The sequence below is a fragment of the Lutzomyia longipalpis genome, chromosome 1 (assembly GCF_024334085.1).
Source record: "Lutzomyia longipalpis isolate SR_M1_2022 chromosome 1, ASM2433408v1".
Lineage (NCBI taxonomy): Eukaryota > Metazoa > Arthropoda > Insecta > Diptera > Psychodidae > Lutzomyia > Lutzomyia longipalpis.
The window spans coordinates 17,800,053-17,825,056 of record NC_074707.1 but is presented as its reverse complement, the minus strand read 5'-3'; the positions used below and the strand labels follow the sequence as shown (position 1 = coordinate 17,825,056).

At 36.0% G+C, this 25,004-nt stretch overlaps 1 protein-coding gene across 11 annotated transcripts in view; it reads left to right on the top strand.

The window, feature by feature from the left end:
- Positions 1 to 8,115: 8,115 nt before the first annotated feature.
- Positions 8,116 to 25,004, top strand: part of LOC129794458 (pair-rule protein odd-paired) — a 36,985-nt gene continuing 20,096 nt past the window's right edge. For 3 of the 11 annotated variants that reach the window (XR_008751051.1, XR_008751055.1, XM_055835213.1), the window contains exon 1: positions 9,667 to 11,147. Coding sequence is in view for 1 of the 11 variants with exons in the window: in XM_055835213.1 (XP_055691188.1) it covers positions 10,205 to 11,147 (943 nt within the window). In the remaining 10 variants the exon portion in view is untranslated. Of the gene's footprint in view, positions 8,444 to 8,494; positions 9,008 to 9,666; positions 11,148 to 25,004 lie in introns of those variants that run through there. The other 8 variants (XR_008751057.1, XR_008751056.1, XR_008751054.1 and 5 more) reach the window with 8 other exon arrangements.

The following is a 25,004-nucleotide window of genomic DNA, read 5'->3' as shown; positions in this document are numbered from 1 at the left end:
CGAAGTCCAACTGTATCTTTTTTGCCGCCTTTACATCGCGATTCCTCATGGAAAGGTCACTGATATTGTAAATGGATTGCTAAAGGTATACAACGCATATTTTTTTTATAAAAAGAAAATCCATCGAAAGAGACAAAACACATTACAGTGACGTCATTTTTTCCATTTTTAGGTAAATCTTTGTGGTCTTTTCTAGCTAATTTCGGTAAAACATTTTCCTAAAAATTCGGAGAAAATGTTATTTATGCATCATACCGTTTTATTTGTAAAGCATAAGAAGTAGAAAGTATTTCAGCTTACTCTTACTTCTTTCTCTTACTTACTTAAGTGAGTTCCTTATTTACGATGTTTAAAAACCTTTTAGCTCAACATACGCAATGGCCAAAATAAGAATCACAAAATAACATAAGACGATCATCGCTATCGATTCCATTCAATATATCAATTGTGTGACAACATGAAAAATGATCTTTTTATGATGTGCAATCGCATAAAAGTTCTTAATATACTCTCAATGATATCTTTTATAAAACTCACAAAAGGAATGTTTCTCTTTTCCTTATGCTGCGCCATGGTGCTCTTGTGAAGTGAAAATTCGTTCGGGCCGAGGTGGAAAAGAGTCTTTCTATATAATGTGTATTATATTTTGCATCATTTATCAAGGAGAGCATAGGAGCATAATAAAAAATGATTGAATTAACTATATGAAAGGATAGTGAATGAAATGAAAGAAAATAAGGCGGGTCGCCGATGTGCTGTGTACAGATTTTTGTGTTGTGCCACACAATAATGCGAATAATTTTGATAAATTAAAATTGCTACACTTCTTTTTTTTTCTCGTTCAATTCACTATCCATCAACACGATTCACAATGTGAATTTTCTACAATAATTTCACATTTAATTGCAGAATTATAGGCAATTATCTCCTTTTCTTCTCCATACCCGCCATCGCGTTAAAGTTGATTGTTAAGAAAAAAAATTACATAAAAGAGATTGCTTAGAGATTAAGTTCGGGAGAAGATAAAAAAAAAAAATCTTCAGGTATTAGCGAAGAGAAAATTGCGGTGGAATTTTGAGAATTCTCTTTAGCAATTTCTTCACGAATTTCTTATGTTTAATTTTCTTTCAAATTGGTATTTTGCGATTTTGCAGTTGGGCCACAGTTGAGAAAATTGATTGTTCACAAAATATTGTTGCTGTCACAAATTTTCTGTTCAATGGTTAGTTTTGATGCCCTCATACTGAGCTTCTTATAGCGGTCCAATGAGATTTTAAAGATTTGTGCCATGTATGGAGTGAAAAAGATATCCATCAATATTGTTGAATAATTCCTGCTGTATATTTCACTGGCCTCTCACTACGAATCGTCAATGCTTTTCTCTTGATCCTTTCGATATTTTATTTTTCTCTTCTCAAAAATTTACATGTTAAATTGAAATCTTGTTCTATTCCTCTTACATCTCCTTTATTAAATGACCATTTTGAAATTTTCTTTTTTCTCTCCTTCTCTATATTGTGATTAACCCTTTTATTTATGACCATAAACCTTTTTATGCTAATTAAATGTCTTATCTGTATTTTTATTGGCCCAACTTTGCCTGTCCAATTTGTTGTAGATTATTAATTTTAATTCATTAATTCCTCACCAAGCTGTATTTTTCTTTTCGTCTTTTCAGCCACTTTCCTAATGAAAAGAGCATAAGGAAGACATTCATTGGTGTTAGATGATAAAGAGAATGTTCAGAACTAATATAAAAGCTAGACTTTTATGAATAATTTGAAATTTATGAAAATTTCATACAGAAATAGTTTTTTTTTGCAAAACTTTGAGATTTTATAGAATTGTAAAGACTAAAGAGATATATTAAAAGCCAAAAGCTGAGATTTTCTCAAGTAATAAATTTTCAAAAAGGATACAAATGTAAAAAAAATGTTTTTATGTCCGTTGAAAAAAATTTTTTTTTAAATTTTTTTTTGTTTCAAAATTCACCTAAAAATCATCAAAAATGAAAGCTTTTTAAACTGAAATTTAAACATTTTAACGAAATAAACTCTGAAAAAGTTCTTTAACATTTAATTTTTTCCCCTGGTAGAGGAAATGACGTGATCGCAAGAGACAAATCCACGAAATTTGAATAATTTTTCAATACAAAACATCAAAAGAAGAAGAGAGTCCATATGAAAGAAGAAGTAACCTAATTAGAATAAAATGCTTAAGAAGTTTGTCGTCGTGCACGTTTGTGGAGATATTAATAATAAATAATTTGTCACCCAAGTCCAAGAATGAAAATGATGATGACAATAAATAATGGGAGAAAATGGGAACTAAAACCGTTTTGATGCTGTGTAGAAAAATATTTCGGTCTTGATTGTGTGTTGGGAATTCGATAGGGATCATTGGGTTGTCGATAAGAATCTTTTTTGTTCGTCTTCTAAAAATCTCAAGAGATAAAATGAATAGAGGCATCTATGATGATCATTCGGCACATCTTTTTGTCTCTGTCAGCATCCATAACGAAGTATTTTTCAAAATATGTCGTAATATCAGCGTGTTTTATGTCTTTTGATTCACTCATAAAGAATTTATCTACGTCATATTTTCTTCTTTCTTCACGAGGAGAAAAAAAAGGAGAAAAGAAAAGTATTTTCCATAAACGAATGAATTGATTTGATTTTATTTGTGTGAAATTATTGTAAATTATGGCAACATTTTAAGCTTTTTTTTCGAGTCTCACCCTTATCCCCAAAAGAACATCCATTCTGTAGAGAATTTTCGTGTTAAACAAGATTTGACGATGTCGCGCAAAGGTAAAAGACGATGAATAAAAATTCTTCAAACTGCTGATGGATATCTCGAACACGGGACAAATCTCTGTGGTCACAAAGTCGGGAGTTTTTGGGCGCAAGATTTGCCTGATGTGGCTGATTTATCAAAATGTGTGGCACACGACACCTTGTCTCCACAGAAATTCATTTAACACACGATCATCTCGTAAATTCCCTTCTCATTTAAAGGAGATGAGAAAGAAGATCGTCTCATGTGACCGTGATACGAATCTCTTTGAGAGCCAAAATCCCATTTATAGGATCGTTTCCCTCGTCGAGGAGACAAATATGTTTTACACACTACTATGGGGTCGCGTCTGCTGACCATACACCGTGTGGGAATAATTAGATGAAGAGACCAAGCATTATTGACGTCTTATCAGATGAACATGACAAAAAAGGCATCTTAAGTGGCGCTTCGTGAAGTCACCAAAAACTTTTATTCTTCTCCTTTATTCCCTCTCGATGATTTTCTCACTCTTCTCCGTTGGTTTTTACACGTATAACAATTTGGCATTTTATTTAATATTTTTTTCTCAGTTATTAACAAATTTATTGGGCTAAAGGAGGTTATTCATTTCTGTATGAAAAACTTCTTTTTCGAGGAAATATTCGGTACACGCATAATCTTGTGAATCAAAAAAAGTGAAAAATGATAAAAAAAAAAAATTAAATTTTCCCAATGGAATAAGCTGGTGGAGAAAAATCCAAAAATGCAAACAGTGACGTCACTGTTGTGATTTTTATCTCTTCCAATGCATGACACATAAAAATTCCTTTTCAATAATCATCAACGAAGCTAGAATTGAATTTTTCGTACACTTTAAGAGGCTTAAGACACAATGTTGACGTCACTGTTTGCATTTTTCAGTAAATTTTTCCCGGATTTCCCAACTGATTCCAGAAGAAAATGAGAATAGTTTCCTTGACGATGCTCTTATTTTCTCTTATTCTTTACAGAATTAGGAGTATCCTGATTGTTTTATCGAATTAAGGGTTTTCCCATACAAAATCGCATAAACTCCTTTTTTGTCATGAATTTTGTAACAGTAAAAAGTTTTCCTCGTGTGTAAAACCAGCAATAAAGGTATAAGCTATTGCAAAAATTTAAGCTTCTTGGGTGGGAATTTTCGTTAAGATGTTGGAGATATTATCTAATGATCAATTTTCTCACACGAAATGATGTCTTTGAGAGTGGTTGATTGAAAAAGTTGCCTAAAAGGAGGGAGAACTAAAAAAAAATGAGCACCAGAGAAAAAGAAAAGTTGTTCCCTTGAAGTGGTCATTTTTCAAATATTGAAATTGATTGATTTTTTCAACAATTCCTTGGCAGGTTATGAAAAATTAAAAGACGTTTAACAATTCCTTTCTGTCCAATTTTTTTCTCTCTCATCTATGTCTCTCGAACTCTTTTTCTCATACCTTCCACTTTTTTTTTAAATACCTCACTACATTTTTTTATTGATTTATTTTACAATATATCGAAATGCTATTAGAGGAGAAACTTAATGTTATGTGCACGTGAAAAAGTACAAAACACTATTTTACTCTTGAGAGATCAATTAATTAATATCATATTTGAATGTTGGTTAATTTTTTATCAAAATACCAATATTATATTGTTTTATATAGTTATATACGTTTTAGGAGCTATCTATATTTTTCGATTAAAGGGGGGTTGGTATTGATTGGTACAATCAACTAATTGTTACGGCATAGAGAAATAAAATTGAAGAAGGAAAAAAAGAACGTGAAAATTTACTAAACAATTAATTAGGTAAAATAATTCGCGTAGCTAATTGAGAATTTGTAACTGCTTACTGGACAGTAAGTGCTAGAGATTAATTGCCACATGTTGGGATCGATGCAGTAGCCAGGCTTTGCTTTTGAAACTAATCTTTTCCCATAAGTCTTTAGCTAAAGAGAAATGATTGTGTATATACGCGTAAAACCCACCGTGGAAGGGCAAAAAAATCATCCTCAATGTGATTAGTTCAGACTGGGTTGTGGTGCGAGCAAAAAGAGTTTGGGTAGAAGACGTAAAAACAATTTATGAGTTATTTATTTACATTAGAGTTTATATCTTTTATTAAAGGCAAAGCCAAAACAAGAAGACGACGTTGGTGGAGGAAAAAAGAGGAACGTTTAAGATGGTAAAAGGTTAAAAGCACAAATTGAAAGAATGTAAGAAATATTTTGTGTGTGAGAGGGCAAAAGAATAATGGATTGTGTTCATCAAATGTTGGGATAATTAATAACTGGTGTGCACATATTTGACTTTCGAAGCACTAAATAAAATATTGTGGGGCAATTGATGAACCATACGAGGAGGCGAAGAAGAAGCCAGGCAACCCATCAAATGACGAGAAGGATTATTTATTGTATACTAATTCATTACACACTTAAGAATGGGGCGCAGTTCTTGTCTGGGAGAGACGCAAAGTCCCACCACAAGCTTAACAAATCCAGAAGCTCTCGAGAACAGAGATTTAAATGATCTGCCTGGGGGATAATGAATCAAAAATCTCTCAATTCCGGATTAAGGGAAAAAATATCCTTTTTTCACCATTTTTTTTATCCTTTACGCATCACCATTCATTTAAGGTTCAGAGGGAAAGTTTGTGACAAAGAGAAGGATCTTTGTCACCTCTCAAGCATCCTCCTCACTTCGCATAGGATGATTTTCAATGCGGAGAAGATTAGGTTTTATCACTCAACCAAGAAGAAATCCCAAATATTTAGACATTCATTGAGATCAACAACACAACAAAAAAATCTTCCCATAGTGGAGAGCAAAAGCATGTGTTTACGGATGGCTGAAGATTCCATCGCGCTCAGGCTGTGTGGTGTACTATATGGGGAATTGGAGGCGAAGGTGTTTGTTGGATTTAAGAGGGAGATAACAGTGCGATTAAAATTAAATTAAATCCACCACCTGACAAATGGAAATATTCACATTTCAATCACACATTCCAAATACATCTCTGCTGGACATGTTTACATCGGACAACCGCTGCGCTCAAGAAAGATGGAGTTATTTATAAAGGAGGGTTATATAGGAGGAGCAGCAGCAAAAAAAAAAGATACGTGGCTCTTCTCCCAAGACACTCATGTAATTTATGGACACCAAATTCAAATCGAATTCGAACCAATTCTTCAACGCGTTTTTGATTTGTGATTCCGATCATTTTCTCCCTCATGCGCTTAATAAAATTCTTTCAATTTATTAATTTATATACCTTTTGCCCGGATGTTCTGTGGCTGCCCACAGGAGACACCCCCTGTCTCTCCTGAGACGCTCTGTTATCTCTCAATATTATTGTAAATGTATTAAAATTGTTTTGCATATTAAAGAAAAATTTTAATTGATTTTTCTCTGAAATGATTTCTTTGATTTCTTTTAAGAACAAAGAAATTAAAAAAATTCTAATTTAACCCAAATCTGCTCCATTAAACTTGGAAATTTTAATTTATATTTACACGAAAGTCGAATAGGTTCATTTAGAAGATGAGTTTGGAAAGTTTTAGCGCCAAAGGAGTTTATTTACTAATACATGAATAGAATTTTCATTCAAGAAATCATTGGGACACTTAATCATAGAGTATCAAAAAAGAATAAGAAATCACTGAAGAAACTTTCCATATCTTATTGTTATTAGCTGGGAATACGTTCTCTGTAAATATTTGTTTAGAACTGCAAAAAATGACGTCACAATTGTGTTTTTTCTCTCTTTAAAAGTTCCAAACCGCGAAAATGTTTCGAAACATTTGAAGGGGAAAAATAAGAAATATTTACGCTTTTTGGTACATTTTTCTGAACTTTTTCCAGCTAATCCCAGTGGAAAATGGAAAGTTTCTTCAACAATTTCTTCATCTTTTATTGATTTTAACAAATTCTAATTGTTCCTCGGATGAGAATTTTATACCAATAAATTTTAAGGATATAAGTTGAAAATTTACATTTCTCGATAATTTTGAATGTTAAACTTTCACGAAAAAAATCCTGAATAAGAGTTTTTCTTTCATTTTCTTTTCCAAATAAAATGATTTCGTATTTTATTTAATGTTGGATCGAAGACACTATTTTTTTACATGATTTAGAAAGCAAAAGTTTACCTGTTTTTTCCTAACATTCTTGAAAACTTAACGGTTTCCTCAAATAACCCTTAAAATCCTTGGTGTTTTTTTCACCTTTGACTCTGAGTTCAGAAAGGATTCTTATAAGTATATTACTTCTAAGAAATTAGCTGCACCAATTGACTTCCAAAGTGAAATCTTCCACAGAAGTTTATAAATGGCATATATGTATAGAATTTTGGCAATTGTTTTTCTCATATATAAAAAAAACTTCTTTTTGTGTATTGAATCTATTCCAAAACTACATATAAGTAGGTAATTTATGTATTTCTATGTATTTTTTTTGTTGAATTCACTGCAACTTCTAGCAATATATTCCTGCCATAGCAAAAAGAAGTTTCTCTCCGCAATGGCCGAGAAGTCAAGGAGAGAAAAAGCCATGAGTTTCACTAATGTTCGGTTGTAAATTATTTAGGTTTTTGTGTGCTATGGCAGCGCACATAGTGGGATGGTTGGGTGAAAAAAGAATTTGTTAGTTGTAAAGGCATAAAATAAAGTTAAAAGGAGGATGCTATAAAGCAATTGACTTTTCGTATACATACCAACTTTTGACTATGACTTTACCAGAAATTCTGACCATCGAAAAATTCCCGACCACGTTTTTGCTCCCTCACACCGGAGCTGGTTCTTGGGAATTGGTGTGTTGTTGGTTAAAAAGAGATGTATATAAATTATTTATTTTGTAAAATACTTTAGGGGAGCATTGTTGAAATATGATCTCTTTGGGTTCATATCCTTTGAATTAATCGTTATCATTTTTTAAGGATCATTAAAATATTTAATGAATGAATTTGGGATCAGAATACATTATTTAACAGATTTCTAATAGACTTTCCAATATTTAGCCAGATTATAACCTCAAATTCAAGATAAAAAAATAAAATTATATAGAAAATCAATTGATTAATTATATTTAATAATACAATGAAAACTTCTTGATACAAAAACGAGGAAATTGAATCCTTTTAGACAAAAAAAATATTTAAAAATTCCAACAGTCTTATTTAGGCCATCCTCCCCTAAATCATGACTTTGCCTTTCAATGAATGCAAGAAACGGTGATTGGAACAGATGATTTATTTACAAATTGATTTAATATTTTTGCCGATCCGGTTCTCACTCGGAGGCAATTTAGGAGTGTCTGAGCTTTAGTTGACAATGGGACTTCATTGATGTCTGTTTGATTTTTATTTACCGACCAAACGAATAATATTTTCTTGCGACTTTGGCGGAATGGAACGCTTTGAATTTCGTGCGTTGTGATCAACGTGTGTTCTGTGCCTCCTGACGAGTGATTTTTATCACGATTTATCTAAAACTCTAAAAAGACTCTTGAACTTAAAAGCTCAAAGTGAGAAGATTTAAAGACAAAATTTTTTTTTGAAAAATTTCGTGCAAGTTTTTATGATGTTTGTTTAGGACAGCATCATATTTTGGTTCTTCTTCGAAAAATAGGATCATGAAAATATTGTCTTCTTGTACAAGGATTGGTTAATGATGTTATTTTTGTCCCTCCAAAATCCACCTCATAAAGATCGGTTTGGGAACTTTTGCAACACAAACCGCTTACGTTTGCATGCTAATCGGTCGCCAGGGAGCAAAGTTTACAACCATCTCGGTTAAGAGGGATTAAAAAGTCAATTGGGGATAATTTACCCAGGAGATAATTGTATTCTGTGGCCAGCAGGAGGGCCCAAAACGGGCTTTTACTGTGTAGAGGATTTAACGATTTTTTTTTGAAAATTGACCCACAAAAAGGACTTCTTTCTCAGACGCACACAATCCTTTTACATGAGGTATTTAGCATACGATAACGAAAGACATCAAGGCATTGGAAGAATGCGCATGCAGCATCCATCCTTTGAGCATGCAACCTCACAACTGTGCTGCAAATTCTTCGTCCTCGCGAGATCGTGCGCGCACAGGAGCTATGTTTTGGTATGAAGAAACACAGTGGATGATTATGAGGCTTCCAATCGGCAACGGAAGCTGTGGGCGCCGCCCTGGTGGGAGTGCGAGTTATTCAGGGGAATCTCGTGTTGGTGAGTTTCCGACACCAACCATGGCACTTCTTGTGTCGCCGCGCCCATTGGTGTGATGCGCAGTTGGGTACCTCTTGTCGAATCACCAGGCTTGCTGTGTTTCTGGATCAAGAGCACACGAGGATGCCCACTTGGAATTTTCACCCCATCGCTGAGGTCTTTCCTGTGCATGTGGCTACCCATGAGGGGGGATATTGGATTCTTTGGCGAAGAGTACACCAGTTACCACCTTCAGTGGATCATTGCGATTGCCATCGTGGCCAATGTTTTACAAAATATTCCCAACAGTGCGTACAATTCTTTTGCAAAAGCTATGAGGGAACATTCAGACATTCCTCAACAACTATCCGTCCTTTTTGCACAAATCTTTCAAGAAACTCTTACCTCTCACTCTACCGTGTACTTCTTCTCATTGCCATCCTGCTTGCACAAATCTATCGGGCAACACTATGAATGCTGGTAGTTACTGACGAAGACTCAGCATTAGGGGAATTGGGTAAATGATGAAGCGAGATGACTACTTTTACGTTGTGCGTTACGCCCATCGTGGGGTATTCAAGTCACGGAGTTGAGTCGTTGGTTGCCTTGGCGCTGTGAGCTCACTATGGGACATGGTTTCCTGTAGTGAGGTCAAATCTTGATAGAATTTGAAACTTTAGTCCCGCTGCGATTGTCGTATTGGAAGCACCATGTTGCTGCTGTTTCTCTTCATCAAACGCTAAACGGGCGCGTAGATTTCTGTTTTTAAAAAAATTCTCAAGACATTTAATTTTTTCAAATTTCCCAACAATCATAAAAAAATACAAAATTTGACAATATTATTTTTACGGGTGTTTTATTTTTAAATTGGTGCAATCAAAACGGTTTCCCCAGAAAAAAATAAAGATTTTCCATCCTTGTGAATTTTGGAAATCTTAATATATAATAAAGTGATTTTCCAAATGAGACTGTTCAAAGTATTTTGGTTCCTAAGTCGAGGAGGGACAATCATGACTTAATTGCCTGACCTGGAATCCTATTTAACTATATAGCTCTAGCTAGTGCTGTGTGTGATCTATATATTGAGATATAGAGAGTGTCGTGAAATTATTTTTTTGGGATTATAAGAATTTTGGAGAAAAGACTGCAAGTGCGAAGAAGAAAAAAAATTAATTAAATAAAAAGAAAGAAACTTTGATGAAAGTGTGGTGGTGAAAGATGATGATGAATGCATTTATGGACACAGGAGCGTCGGCTCATCACCTGGCCACGTATGGTCTGAAGATGTCGCCAACGGGATTGGCGCAGGATGCAACTGTGTCAGCATCAGGGATGACCGGGGCACCTGGTATGAATACCGATATGTCCTCATCTGCATCCACCCAACATCCCTATCAGAATACAGCCACAGCAGGGTATCCGCCACATCATCCGGCGGCGACACACATGAGTCACCTCAATACGCAAAATTCCCTCTACCCAAGGGACTTCCTTTTGCGACGTGACAACGAGTACATCCCACCAACGGGCGCGAGTCAATCGGCTGCGGATCCCTCAACGATGCTCTTCCCTTCCATCCACCACCCGCACCCTTCGATGCATGACAATCTCAATCATCACTCTGTGGGGCAGCATCACTTCCATCAGCATCAAATGCGAATGGGTATTGCACCGGATTACACACATCCGGCATACCATCATCCGCATCAGGGAAATTTTCCGTCGGTCCATCATCACAATCTCGCCAATTTGCCCATGAATGCCGCCCAACCGGGTGCCTTTATTCGCTACATGCGACACCACCAGCCGTCTGCCATAAAGCAGGAGATGCAGTGTCTCTGGGTGGACCCAGATAACCCAATGCTCCATCAGACTGCTGCACCGGGTGCTGGGAGGAAGACTTGTGGCAAGACCTTCAATACGATGCAAGACATCGTGACACATCTCACAGTGGAGCACGTTGGTGGACCCGAATGCACCACTCATGCCTGCTTCTGGATGGGATGCACTCGAAATGGGCGCCCCTTCAAAGCCAAGTACAAACTCGTCAACCACATTCGCGTTCACACGGGTGAGAAACCCTTCCCGTGCCCCTATCACGGATGCGGCAAAGTTTTCGCACGATCCGAGAACCTCAAGATCCACAAACGAACACACACCGGTGAGTTGAACATTTATTTATCATCCTTATCGCGTCTACAGAATCTCCTCCAAAAAATATCCTTCAAAATGATCCTTGTGTGAATTTTCGGACCCGTAGATAATTATTCATTTATTGATGACTTTCTGGGGGTGCATCACTTCAAAATGTTTGATGTGTGCTCTCTGGGTGAGAATGAGAAATTGTCTTGTTTGGGTTCCTGGAAGGGATCTAAAGGAACATCTGTCTTGTACCGATAGTTTTGGTTCTCTTTTCATATCTTCTTTTTACTGTGCGTGGTCCGACGGTTGCCAAATCTTACTTAAAACCATTTTTGGGATTCATTGATATTCAGCCCAATGATGCCCAAATGATGTCAAAATGATGCTGGTTTACCCAAGGACTATGAATCGCAAAAATCTTACCCCATCAATCGCACGCGGGGGGAGTTTTCTCGACACTTTGGGTGGGTCATGTGGGGTTCATAAAAGCTCCGAGGGTTGGTGCTTTATTGCTCATGAACTCTGTGACTGCTGCCCTCAATTTTACCCTCGATTTCACCCCCAATTTCATCCCCATTATGTGTGATTGATCCCAAAATATATTTCCAAAGGGTCGTGTGTGGGGAAAGAGTTCAAAGTGCAATAATCATAACTTTTTCTTCAGATATATTGTAAGAGGGTTTGACTACGACATGAGGGTGTTTTGTGTTGTCCTGAATAAATCATCTTATACTGTTTGTGGAGATTATATTGAAAGGAGTTGAGGAGATTTCATATACAGTTCATGAAGAAGAAAAAAATCGTTGAGATAAATTCTCAATATTGTGACTTTTTGAGATTGCACCCCTATGTTTATACAGAGAATTCATTCATCTCAAGGATGTGTGTGTGTCCTTTGAGATTACTAAAAGGGAATCCCTTTAGTTGTTTACTCACACACTTCACACTTATTAAATCATTTAAGGAGATTCATCATACAATCTGATCCTCGTTCCACACTCATTTATCGAAGTGATTGCCAATTGATCTTGAGGCTTTTTTGTCCTCCTTTTGCACCCAAAGGGACAACAAAACTTCTGGTAAAAGTCCTCAAATGCAGAAACTCTTGATGATGAAAAATGAGACTGCGCGCTGTCGAAGGAGCCTCTTTCCGAAGTGATCGTTGCACGGAATAATACCCCGAAATGGTGGTGAGGAAGAGGAGAAAAATTGTTAGGAGAGTCCTTTTAAAAATCTATTGTTTGCATCATAAATTTCGTCCTTTTTCCCCGTTCAACTTCTTCGTGGTATTCCTTCTATGGGCGAAGTATTTTGTGCATCGTTTTTCATCATTTTCAATTCTCTTGCGCCTTCCTATGTTTTTTTTTCTTCTTCTCACTCCATCCTCCATATCCTTGTGCTCCTGTGGAATCTTTCGTTTCACTGAGAGAGGAAAAAATGCGAAAGAGATGGGATAACAAGGCTCATTGTTCCCGGAAAATATTTGGTACTTCTTCTTTCGGATCCTTTCAATTTTTGGCCATTCTTATTTTTTGGGAGTTTATGTGTAATGTGTGTCTATGCAGTGTTGGTGGAAGCACAAAAAAGACGCAAAATTTATATGATTTCTCAAGAAGTCGAGGGAGTTTCTCAAAAAAAAAGAACTCTTGACTTTTTGGTCCTGAAAAAAAAAGGAGAGCAAGTGTGGTACGCGGCGGCCTGACAAAAATGCAATCATCTTCCTGCTGTGAGATGTAAATTTTAATTACTTCCGACTCATTTGATTGCTCCTGGGTGATTTCGCATGTCTTCCTCCGGGTTTTTGTTCTCACCACATCGTGGTGTGGTGATCTTTTGACGCCCCACGGGAATTATTGTTTTCTGCCTACAAAAAAAAGGGGCATCTCCTCATATGGCTCCCTAAATCACACCACAAGAGGGTGTCAAAATGTGAAATTGGAACCAATTTAGAGTGTTCAGCATGAATGTATCCTCCGCCCTCTGACATATTCCTTTCATGGTGAATGCAAACATAGGATGATGTAAAGGATACGCCTTGTTCGCGAATAAAAGATTCATCGCCAATTTCAAGGGTGCGGGATGCATGCGGCGGCAAAACTCGTAACCGAACTTTCAAGACGTGTGAGAGTGTGTAAAAAATTATGATGTTACCTTCTGATATCTGTAGCCGCCTCCTTTTGGAGAAAATTGCCTCAAATGGTGGGCTATTAAGGTACCTTCTCGCGCTCTCTAAAGGAGTGAGTGAGAGATTAACGAAGAATTGATGCGTGTTTCCCAAAGAGGAATAAATGTGTGAGATGTAGGCGGTTCTGGGGAGCAAAATCATCCAATATTTCGTATATAATACGCCAGGGGAATTATCAAAGATATGTATAGAATGCACCAAGGATGATCGTGCGATGGGAGAGATAAAGTGGGAATTAGGAGGATCCCTCAGGGCGATGGCAATTATCCGCGAAAATTGTTTTCTCCGCCTGTGCAACATTCAGTAGCACTCGAGGAGGCTCGCCTTTTGTTTATTTTCACCCATCTGATGAGATGCAGAAATTATGCTGAATTTATGACTTCAAACTAGAGTTGAAATATACGTGCGAATTTATAGATTAAAGATCACGAAGGCTTAACTTAGGTTTTTTTCTGTTTGCAAATTAAACATTTAATAACTTTTGTTCGATTAATTTGTTTTACAATAACAATAATATTTGAAGTTTTGAACCACCCTGTATACACAAAAGAAAATCTATAGGTATAATTCGAAGAATTTTAATCATAAGTCTATTAGGAAAGGAGTTCATGCAGCTTACAAGAGCCAAGTACCAAATTGAAAGCTGATATACTTGATGCATTGAAAGGGACAAAATGGCAAATGGCCGCCAATTTTTTTTTTGAATTCATACGAAACTTTATTGTCTTTTCTTTGTGATCCCAGTAGCAAATGGTGAATATTTTTGGCGATTCTCTATCCTTTTTTGATTTTCTTTAAGGCTGAGTGGGTTAAAATTGTTTTTTCCGTTTATTTCAATTAGGTACTTGGCCCTTGTAAGCTGCATGAACCTCTTTTATTTTAAGATTTTTATAGAGTTCTGCAGCATTTTTAGGATTTTGGCAAACCCAATATGCAAAAAGAAGTGTCAAATTTTATACCTGATAATGGGTTCATGAAATGTGTTAAGAGCGTAATTTACCTTAACCTGTTAGTGTCTGCCAAACGGATTTAGTATTCTTGGTAATTTGGTAACTTGCAACTTTATTAGGTGTTGCCAGACATGATAATTTTGAACATTCCAAGTATTTGGGATAAATCTGTACAATTTTATTGCTTATTGCACGTTGGATTATAAAAATTTAAAATGAAAATCGATAACCGTCGGTACTTAGAAGTACAAAATGGATTTTAAAATAAACGTGGTTAAAATATTTCAGAGGATATAATAAAACGATTGTATTTTTAATTTAATTTAATAAAATTATATTCAAATTTAAAACCAAAAATCTTATTTTATTAACTAGATTTATTTCAACTCTATTAGTTAATTCTTCTTCTTTTGTCTCTATAACACAAGACTCCTAACGTGTGTGCATCTGACTCGATTATGTGCATAATTATTTCCCAACTCCCGTACTCCTCGCACTTCTTCTAATCTTACCGAAAAGCTGGTAGAGCACCAGTCTTTTGCAACATTGTCTCAAAGCATAATCTTCTCTCTCTTTATAAATTCTTTATATGGGGATAGTAAACTTATTCCGCAATTGCTCCCGTAAAACTCTGCAATAGCACCAATTAATTGGTACAGAGCGGGAATTTTATATCTTGTGCAATGTTTATTTACGAACACTTAACTCATCGATTGAGGGGGTGTGGGTGAAAAACATTCACTTCTCTTGGCCATATATCGATCAGTGGCTTGTCAATTGGTGCTCTGCCCATCTGCATACACCCAGGAGTGCTTCCCAGTGTACGAAGATGAATCACAGCAATTGGCGTATGTTTAACATTTTTCACGCATTGCGCGATTGGAGAATTTATTCCTAACAAGATGAATTTGTAGACAATTAATCAAATGCCACGAACTTCATCATGAGTCTGTGGGTGATGATGGGGAAAGCATTGGGGTACCTTTTTAATTATCTAAACAGTGACAAAGAATATCTATCGCCGGTGAATCCTCAATCTTTCTTACGTATAGCATGAAGGTACCACGCGGGGGGAAATTGATGTGTGCAATTGGGATGTATATAAATATTTTGAGAAGAAGGGCATCATTTGTCGAGAGCGCGAGTTCTTGAAGGAATTTCCTCATGCGGTGAAATAGGAAGAGAAATTGATGAATTTCCCTCGTATTGAACATCTGTTTGTTTGATTGTTTTTCCAGGAGGTTCTATACAGAGTGGAAATTCTGTAAACAGCGTCAGTTTTCCCTGTGGAGACTTCAATTATGTTGGTTACTTACGCACTGATCTCGTCATTGATTAACTACAGGGTGTTTCAATTATTTAATATTCTCTTAATTCGATCGGCTTTAAAAAAAAATGTATTCATGGTTGAAATTTATTGTCTTATATCAGGCTGATTTTGATGAGAAAATCAATATTTAAAATTCAAGTAATTTTGTGAGTTGGCCTATACTTATTTAAGTGAGAAATAATTATCAATTTAATTTTTTTAAATAATTTCTTGCCTTGAAATTCAGACTTAAGCTAACCTTTCCTAAAATGATTTATGTCCCAACCAACACATAAAAAAAAATTAGAAAGATATAAAATGATTTTATATTTTTCTCGGTTTTTTTTCTTCTTATTGACATTAAATTTTGCATCATCTTTAAGTATATTTATTCACTCAGCTATATACCTATAAAATGGGATTAGACCTCATTGAAGATCATTCGCTGCTGTTGGTGTTTCTTCGAGAGCTACTTAAGCAATTAAATTGTGATTCGGAAGTACCTTCTACATACACGAAATTGTTGTACAATTGATTACGTAGCATACATTTTACTGAATGGTTTTCACACAATAATGCGGTGAGAAGAATAAAAGTAAATCCGCTCTTTATGACCATTTCCCGCGTGACACTTGGAGTGGGCCACGTGCCCGAGATGATTGCTTGCTGTTTGTTGATTTTAACGCTGATTCCAAGGATGATTTGGTCTTTCTCAAGTGGGTCTCTCCACAAGACACTTGACTCCCTGTTTTTGAGGGATATTTCCCTTCCTTTTTTTTGTTCTCAATCTTCCCACATATCCTGCAATCAACGAGGACAGATTCTTCAGTCAGGCTCGTCTTGGGGTTTAACTAATCGAATTTCACAGAAAAACATATATACGAGGTAATACCAAACCCAGACTATGATCGGTTAATTTTTACTTCACCAACATGTCTACATGTATTTCGTGACTTATTCGCATCGCTTTTTTTTAGGGCGGGGAAAATCTTCCTAAATTGAAAATGTCATATTTTATAATTCTCTCTTTCTTGACCATTTCAAGAAACTGAAACCCATACATAATAGTTTTTTTTCCTAACGTCAGGAGGTTTTCGAGGAGTGAGAAAGATGCAATACTGGAAGATGCTATGAAGGTGGGGAAGGTACAAAAAAAAAGAGCTGGAGGTAGAAGAGAAAAAAAAACAAGACAACAGGAGAGACAAGAATCCAAAAGATGAAAGTTAAAAGTCACCTTTTCGATCATATCTGTTTGTGTTGTATTCAGCATTCCAAAAATTTTTTTCCTCAAGTCGATCTCCTTCCCTCCACCCTGGAGGTTCTCTCCCTGGCGAGATATATTTGAGGCATAGAGCAGAGATTAGATTTTTAGATTATGTTATTTTTGTTGTTTGTAAAACACCCGGAAAAATGTACTGGTAAGCTGACCAAGCTTACGAGAGCTGTGTTTCTTTCAGTGTACCAATTTTGTGAGAGCAAACTAGAACGCAAATTCATTTAAATACGCGCAAAGTCGGGAAAAGTTGAAAAGTCATCCCGCAAGAAATCTTTAAAACGCCATATCTCGGGAACGGCTCCATAGATTTTCGAGTTTGAGCTATCGTTGGAAAGGTCTTAACCTCAACTATAATATATTAAAATATGAAGTCAATCGATAATAGCATTTTCGAAATATTCGAGTTCGAAATTTTCGAAAATTTTTATTTTGACTTTAGCGCCTCTCGCGGTCATTTTTCGAAGTTGCAATGTTCTAGACATTTGTAGAGCTTCACGAAACCTTTCATTTGCGCTTGAGTTGATTAAAATCGGACTTGTAGAACTCGAGATATGACATGCCAACTTTGGAAGGCTATATCTCGAGAACGGCGACATAGATTTTCTTCATTTTTGGCATGGAGCTAGATAATATAGTCAGCTATAACATATCAAAAAATGAAGCAAATCGATAATGGCGTTTTCGAGATATTAATCGAAAACTCATCGAAAATTTTGTTTTTGATTTTTGGCCCCCTAGCGGTCACTTTTGAAACTTCGGATGTTCTAGAGAGTTGTAGGGTTTGTTGAGATCTTTCATTTGACCCCGGGTTGATCAAAATCGGTCAAGCCGTTTTCGAGTTATGGTCGATTTTCGATGAAAAATTGTGGCAGCCATATTGGCTAAACGGCTTGACCGATTTTCGAAAATGAGGTATCGTTGGAAAGCTCTTGATGGCCCCTACAACATATCAAAATTTCAGATTTTTAGCTATTACAGGGGCTGAGATATAGCGAAAACAAAATTTTGAGGTTATTCAAAATGGCGGACGGAGGGGTGGGGGGGTGGATTTGACCTCATAATCGGATGTCTTCCGGTCGATATTTAAACTTTGCCGTTGACCGCAAGTCTCTATCTATTACCGTTCTCTTGTAATTTAGCAAAAGGTTCCGGACGGACGGACGGACGGACGGACGGCCGGCCGGCCGGCCGGCCGGCCGGAAAAAATTTTTTGGCGCATACGTTTTTTGGAATGTGGGGACCCTAATTCGTGCTCATCCCAAGTTTGAGCCCGATCTGACGACTTTCGATTTTGCTCGGTACACAAAAGCTGTGTCTGAAAGAAACACAGCTAAAAGTCAAGAAGATACGAAGGAAGAAAAAAAAACAACCCAAATCTTCTTGTCGTGCTACAATTTTCTCTGAATCACCAGAAGGATGATTTTTCTGGGAGTTCTCTATATCCAATTTACCAAGTCACACAGGCGATAATCTCGCAGCTTTGATGGATAAAGTGGGAGTGATTTGTGAGACAAAAAGGTGAACTCATTAATTTACCATGTGGGTGATGAACTACGCGGAGTTCTTTGAATTTTCAAGTGGCATGTGTAGGAAAACATTTCACACGAGAAGAACATTATTGCCGACAGAGAGAAATTTTCCTTTTAAATGAATTCTTTTTTCTTTCTTTATTGAAAATCAAAAAGAATTTATTTTTTATGCTCATAACAACCACTAGAAAGTAACTTCAGTTTACCTTTATATTAGTTTTGTGAGTGCTTACAGTGGTTTTTGTGTCTACAGATCTTATATAGTTTGGAGTGTATAAGAGATGAGAAACACCTTGCCAATTCTTCAGAGTGCTCTAATCTCTTGTTAAGTAGCCTTCACACACACGTTCCTTTCTTCATCACATACAACCATTCGAAATAGAGAGCTTCTACAGGAGCTGAATGAGCTCACTAGAGATTATCCGAAATGCTTTTGATTTTGAGATCGTTTCTCTCTCTTGAGGAACTCTACTTATATTTTGAAAAGCTGGGTAGATAGCAAAAAAAAAATCAATAGAATGGGGACAGAAAAAGAAATGTTAAAATTCCGCTTTGAACTTTACAAACAGAAAACACTTCTTTATTGTTAATGCACGTGAAGAATTTCATTATGAGCCCTTCAGCTTCTTTCAATCTGCGTGTCCTTATTCCTTTGCTATTTTCCCACTTGATTTTTTTTCTTGTAAAATGCATTGAATTCTTGGAGGATCACTTGAGGATTTTTGCAAGAGGTTGTGCTTGATTTGTGGGGTACCGTTGTTGCTTTTAATTTTTGCCCAATAAGATATTTCTCAGGTGGCTCTTGGGAGCACTCAAGAGCATCATTTACCGCAAATATCCATAAATATTGGTAGATTTTCAGTTATTGGACATTTTATTGGATTTCGTGGGTAATATACAGCTGTGGCATATGAGCCAAGAGTATGAGATGCTTGAGGGAAATATTGAGAAAAAGTGATTGTAAATTGTGTAACAAAATTACTTTTGCAGGAGCACTATTTGCAAGAACGTTTGAATTGGAAATGTTTAAACATTTTTCACCATGTACCTACTATATAAATTCAAGTAGAGAAGTGCATACTGTTGGGCACCCAAGATGGGGTTTATACACAGAGAAGGTGGAGGAAAATATGTTGACTCTGGAATATTTGTTCCGGGGTGGAGTAAAAACACAACAATTTTCCCATATATAGCAAAATACACGTCATAAAGTACTTTTTTTTGCCCATAGCGTCGTTAACATAAAATGCAGAAGATGGCAAATATCCAAGAGCGCGCGCAAAATAATGCTTTTGGATACTTTTTTCCGGTGGTGTATTTGCTCACGCGCGTATACACACATTTTGAGCCAAAGTTTAATGCTCACCGAGTTATTCCAAATGAGATGTCCGAATTATATTTTATTGTTGGAACCATCAATGTTTTATGGGACAATATTTTCCTCCTTTTCGTGTTGAAATACAATATTTTTGGGATGCCTTTTGCACCATATTTTGGCGTGTGGGACCGCACAGTAAAAACACGCTAGACACTAAAAGTGCAATAATCGTACATTATCGTTTAATTTTTGGACAAAGTCCTTGTTCCAGTCGTGGTACGGAGAAGGGGGTGGTAACATACTGTGTGATATGTTTATGGACGAGAAGAGCCAGGAAATTTGTCCAGTCCGACCGTTAAAGTTAAATCAATATGATTAATGGGATAGGATGGTTGGCTTTCTCTATACTGAAGGCTCGTCTATGTGGTTACGCCCGAAGGATGAGGATTCAATTGCAGTTGGAGACATATGTGGGGGTGGTTTGAGCTTTCAATTGTCTCATGTATACCGCATAATCCTCCTTTGGTGTGTCTTGAACTGAATGAGTGGTGCAAATGACAATTTGAAGATGGCTTTCACTATCAAATATGTTATACAGATTGATTGTTGTCTAATTTAATGGCACAAGTGCTTGTGAAATATTTCTTGAAATCTTTGAAATGTATGAAAAGATGTCATAAAAAGGAAAAAATGTAAAATATTAGCTCTTGGATTTTGTTTAAATTTCTTTTAAAAAAGACGAGAGAATAGATTAGATTTGACATAAAATTTCTAACGTTTGATACCAGATTTTAAAATTTAGCGATTTTTTTTAAGGTTTAACGTTTCAAAAGCTCTTTGTTGGTTTTTTAACGTCTCATGATTATTTATTATAGTTTGACATATTTTTTTAAGTTTGACGTTTGTCTCCTAACATTTGACATTTCTTTTCTATGTTTTACGTTTCTTTTAAATGTTTAAAATTTTCTTTATCTAAATTTTTAGTCCAATTTATATTATAAAAATAATTTCTTTTGATTTCTAGAAAAAAAAAATGCCTTTTTTAGGAGATCATTGGACACTCAAACACTCTCCTGACACACCCCTGAATGCATAAAAACGATTTTCAAAAAAAGTTTATCAAATATGCCGAATTAAGACCAAAATTTAGACTTTCGCCATCCCTGTAGGAAATTATAATTATTTCTTTTTCAATTAATTACATAATTATGATTTTATGGGAAAATATAGAAAGTCAATCATAACGCGTCCAGTTATAAAAGTTGGTATACCACAACGCGGATGGGTCAGTCTATGCGTTGTAATTTAATTTGTGAGCAGTATTAGTAGGCAAAGTCGATTTTTTTGTAAAATTCAGCAACTTGAAAGATTAAAATGCTTATATCTTAAGTTCTATTATACCTACAGAAATTTCTTGACTATTTATGGAAAGGTATTGAAATAAGCTATAATCTGACATATATTTCGATACATTTCAAGGTCACCTCCAGAACACAAAATGGCGGATTTTTGTTCGACCAAAACAGTTTTTCGCACTTTTTGTCCTCAAGGAATAGTTCTAGAGGTTTTTAATGTTCCAGAAAGTTATAGAATTTTGCAAAACCTTTAATTTGATACCAAATTCAGCAAAATCGGAGAGACCGCTCAAGAGATATGGCTTTTAGAACTTTTCAAATTCAAGAATTTTTTAAATGGTCATATCTTCTAAACGGCGACATAGATTTTCTTCATTTTCGGGCTGATGAAAGATATTGAGTCAGGTTACAACATATCAAAATTTAAAGGAAATCTATAACAGATGTTCGGAGATATAGCCCCTTAAAGTTAGGCAATTTTTGTTTTTGATTTTAGCGCCTCTTGCGGCAATTTTTGAAACTTAAAATGTTTTAAATAGTTGTAGGGCTTCTTGAAACCTTTCATTTGATACCAAGATCGTCAAAATCGGTCAAGCCGTTCTCAAGTTATATCGAAAAAACACTTTTTGTTTCAGGTCGCCATATTTGCTAAACGGCTTGACCGATTTTCAAGTATGAGTTATCGATGAAAACGTCTCACTTAGCACTACAACATACTAAAATTTCAGACCTCTAGCTATAAGGGAAGTGGTTGACGGTATTTCAAAATGGCGGACGGCGGCCATCTTGGATTTTGAAAATGCGAAAAAATGAAATTTTACACCCACATTTCTATAGAAAACTTCAAACCGGAAGTCTCTATCTGTTACCGTTCTTGAATTATAAGGCAAAGTTTGGACCACCGGAAGGCCGGCCGGATCAAAAATTTTCCACCACCATTTTCGTAATGTGGGATGTCTAAAACGTGCTCATACCAAGTTTGAGCCCGATCTGAGGTGGTCGGTTTTTCCGACGATTACAATACTTGGTATGCCACGATTGTGGTATACCAACTAATACTGCAATTTATTTCTGTGGACAAATTAGTTATGGGTGTACTTTATTCTTTCTTTTTTCTCTCTCTCTCTCTGTTTTGAAAAATTACGTCCACTATTAGACAAACAACCCCTATATCGAGAGAGTTTGCTTTTTTATTTATTATTAGACATCGCACATAAGGAGAGATATTTTACAAATAAATGAACAGATGACAGTAAAAATAAATCCATACAAATGGAGGCCGTCATGGATCTTTTGTTGGATCGCGGAACCCCTTGGAAATATAGCGGGTAGTTCCACCCCTTGTCTCTTCCCAAATGGTTGTCTGGAAAATTTAAATAGTGCAGATGAGTGTTAAAAAAAACATGCACATATTGGGAGTATGATGACATGGGGAAAAGAAGTAGATAAAAAAGTATATTCTGTATTTAGCAATTATGCACCCATATAGGGCCATGGTGAGGATGAGCGAATAGGGCAATTTTAGCACCCTTTCCATTGAGGGTATAAAAAAAGTGATACATACAATAGGTCGACGATGCAGGGAGGGTGTTCAAATGGGAGGGTAAAGGATGGAAAATGTTTGTGTATCACCACCATCATCAGCGTCATCAGTGCGCACTGATATAACCTACCATGCGATGAAATAGGGCAGATGATTTGGTGGAAATGTGAATTAGGGGCGAGAGTGAGACATTAATAACTATCTGGTCTGGTAGATTTTGGGCTGAAGAGTGAATCTTCTTCGGTTGAGGGGTTGCTTTTTGGGGTTGTGTTGTTTGCAAACGATGAGATGAGAGGTAAATCCTCTCATAGGGACACCATGAGAGGTGGCTATTGTGCACGGGGTTGCGGTGAAAGAGATAGAGAAGACCATCCTGCGTGGAAAAGACTCTATAATGACAATATTGCATAATAGATCACCGTAGGAGGGGTGTATTAGAAGAGGGATTAAATGGCCGGAAGAGGATCAAAATATTTCTTTTTCCTCTCACTTTCTCTCTCTCCTATGTTAGACACCTTTCATATTATTTTTTGGGAAGATTTTCCGCATGAAAATTCTGAAGGAAGGACTCATTTCTTGCCCACTAAAAATGCTTCTTGATGGGTCTTCTTTGCCATCTTAATTATTTAGTTAATTATTTAAATTTGTACGATGAATGCTGATGAGATTAAATCTTGTCTCCATTTGATGGAAATTTATAACCGCAAGAACTCCAATGAGGAAGAAAAATTCTTGACTAGTGTTATTGATGCTTGGCGCCATTCTTGTCTCTCACTCCAATCTCCACCAAAAAGGGTCCATTGGAGATGTACGCAGCACACCGTCAAAATCCCAAATGCTGAATGTTGCTGCTTATGAGATACTTTTCCTCATTCTTCATTGAATTCTTTCATGTTTCTCCCTAATTGATTTATTCCGATGATTTCGATATAAGGCCTCTACAACGCACACCAATTTCCGATTCCCCATCGTTGATTGCGTTTATATAATTAAAATGTATTAATTGAAAGTTTATTGCTCTATTTGTGGTTTATTTTCTATTTTAAATAATCCCACTGAATTTCGCTCGCTTTTTTTGGCACTGCGCGTGAATTGGAAATTTCCCCAGCAGTTTTGCCATGCCGATGGTTGAGATAAAATTTAGACTGTTTAATGAATTTCCCACAACAATTAACGAGTTGAATTTATCAATGATCGCAAATCGTAAATTCCATCACGAAATAATCAGCTAGAAGCAATTATTTTATTTCAGCTCTATAAAAGTAAATGAGTTGATTTTATAGGCGAATTAATAATGTGATAATGTTTTAATGTTTTATCTGCAATTTGACATTTATTTACTTTTTTTTTCAACTCAATAAAATGCTTGTTTTGATCAAAGAAGGGGGAAAATAAAATACTTGAAGGAAAATAACAACTTGCTAGAATATTTTTGTTCTAATTGATTCAGTGATTATTTTATTAAATAAATTTTTATTAATAATGGAAGCCATTAGATTTTTATGCCATTGATCGGTTTAATGTAACATTTTCATCAAATGCATGAGTAAATGTAAAAGTTAAACAAGGACAACGAGAAAATTTCCATAAAGAGAGGATGCGCACATTGAGCCAAGGCAAAGAGATACATCTAAATACTGGAACAAAATTTAGAGAATTTTCTCCCATAGTATAGTTTCATACGTGAATGCCCTAATTTCAGTTCAATTGATATAAATATTGGCAAACTTTCACAAAAGTCCCCCATTGTTCGTGCCAAGGACCATGGGGTGGGATTTTTCGGGACACAGCACATGGTATGTAGCAGGAAGCAAATGAAGGAGAGTTTGAGGGAAAGAAGAAAGGACGCGCGAGATTTTGTGGAGGGAATTTTTGAGGGCAACGGCATTCACTGGTATTACACTTCATCAACTACCAAATGGTTTTTGTTGCGTAATTCTGCTGTAAATAATTCCTCAAATATTTTTTTTTCTTTGGTACCATTTCTCTTATTCTTCATGCTCCCTCGCAGTGGTTTGATTCTTTTTGTTGCTGAGTGGTAAATATGTTGGATTTTTTTGCTCAATGCTATAAGATACCTTTTTGTGATCCTTTTCTTCTTGGAATACACACATAATATTTAAACTCATTCTACCTATATGTTGTATGTTCTTGTAGGTGGAATCGCGAATTGGATGCCAGATGATCCACATCTTTTCTTTTTCTTTTTTCAATTAAAACAGAAATGATGTGCTTGTGGCTAGAAAATGTTCTCATTTAAATATTTTACACTTGACTGAAGGCATTTGACTACTGAGGAGAAGAATAGTCAGAAAGGAAGACATGCACACACGTTAGAGAAATAATTCCCTGACATTGTGTAAAACAGCATAATATTTTCTCTCTCCTGCACAGCAATTTGTTTCTCAGAC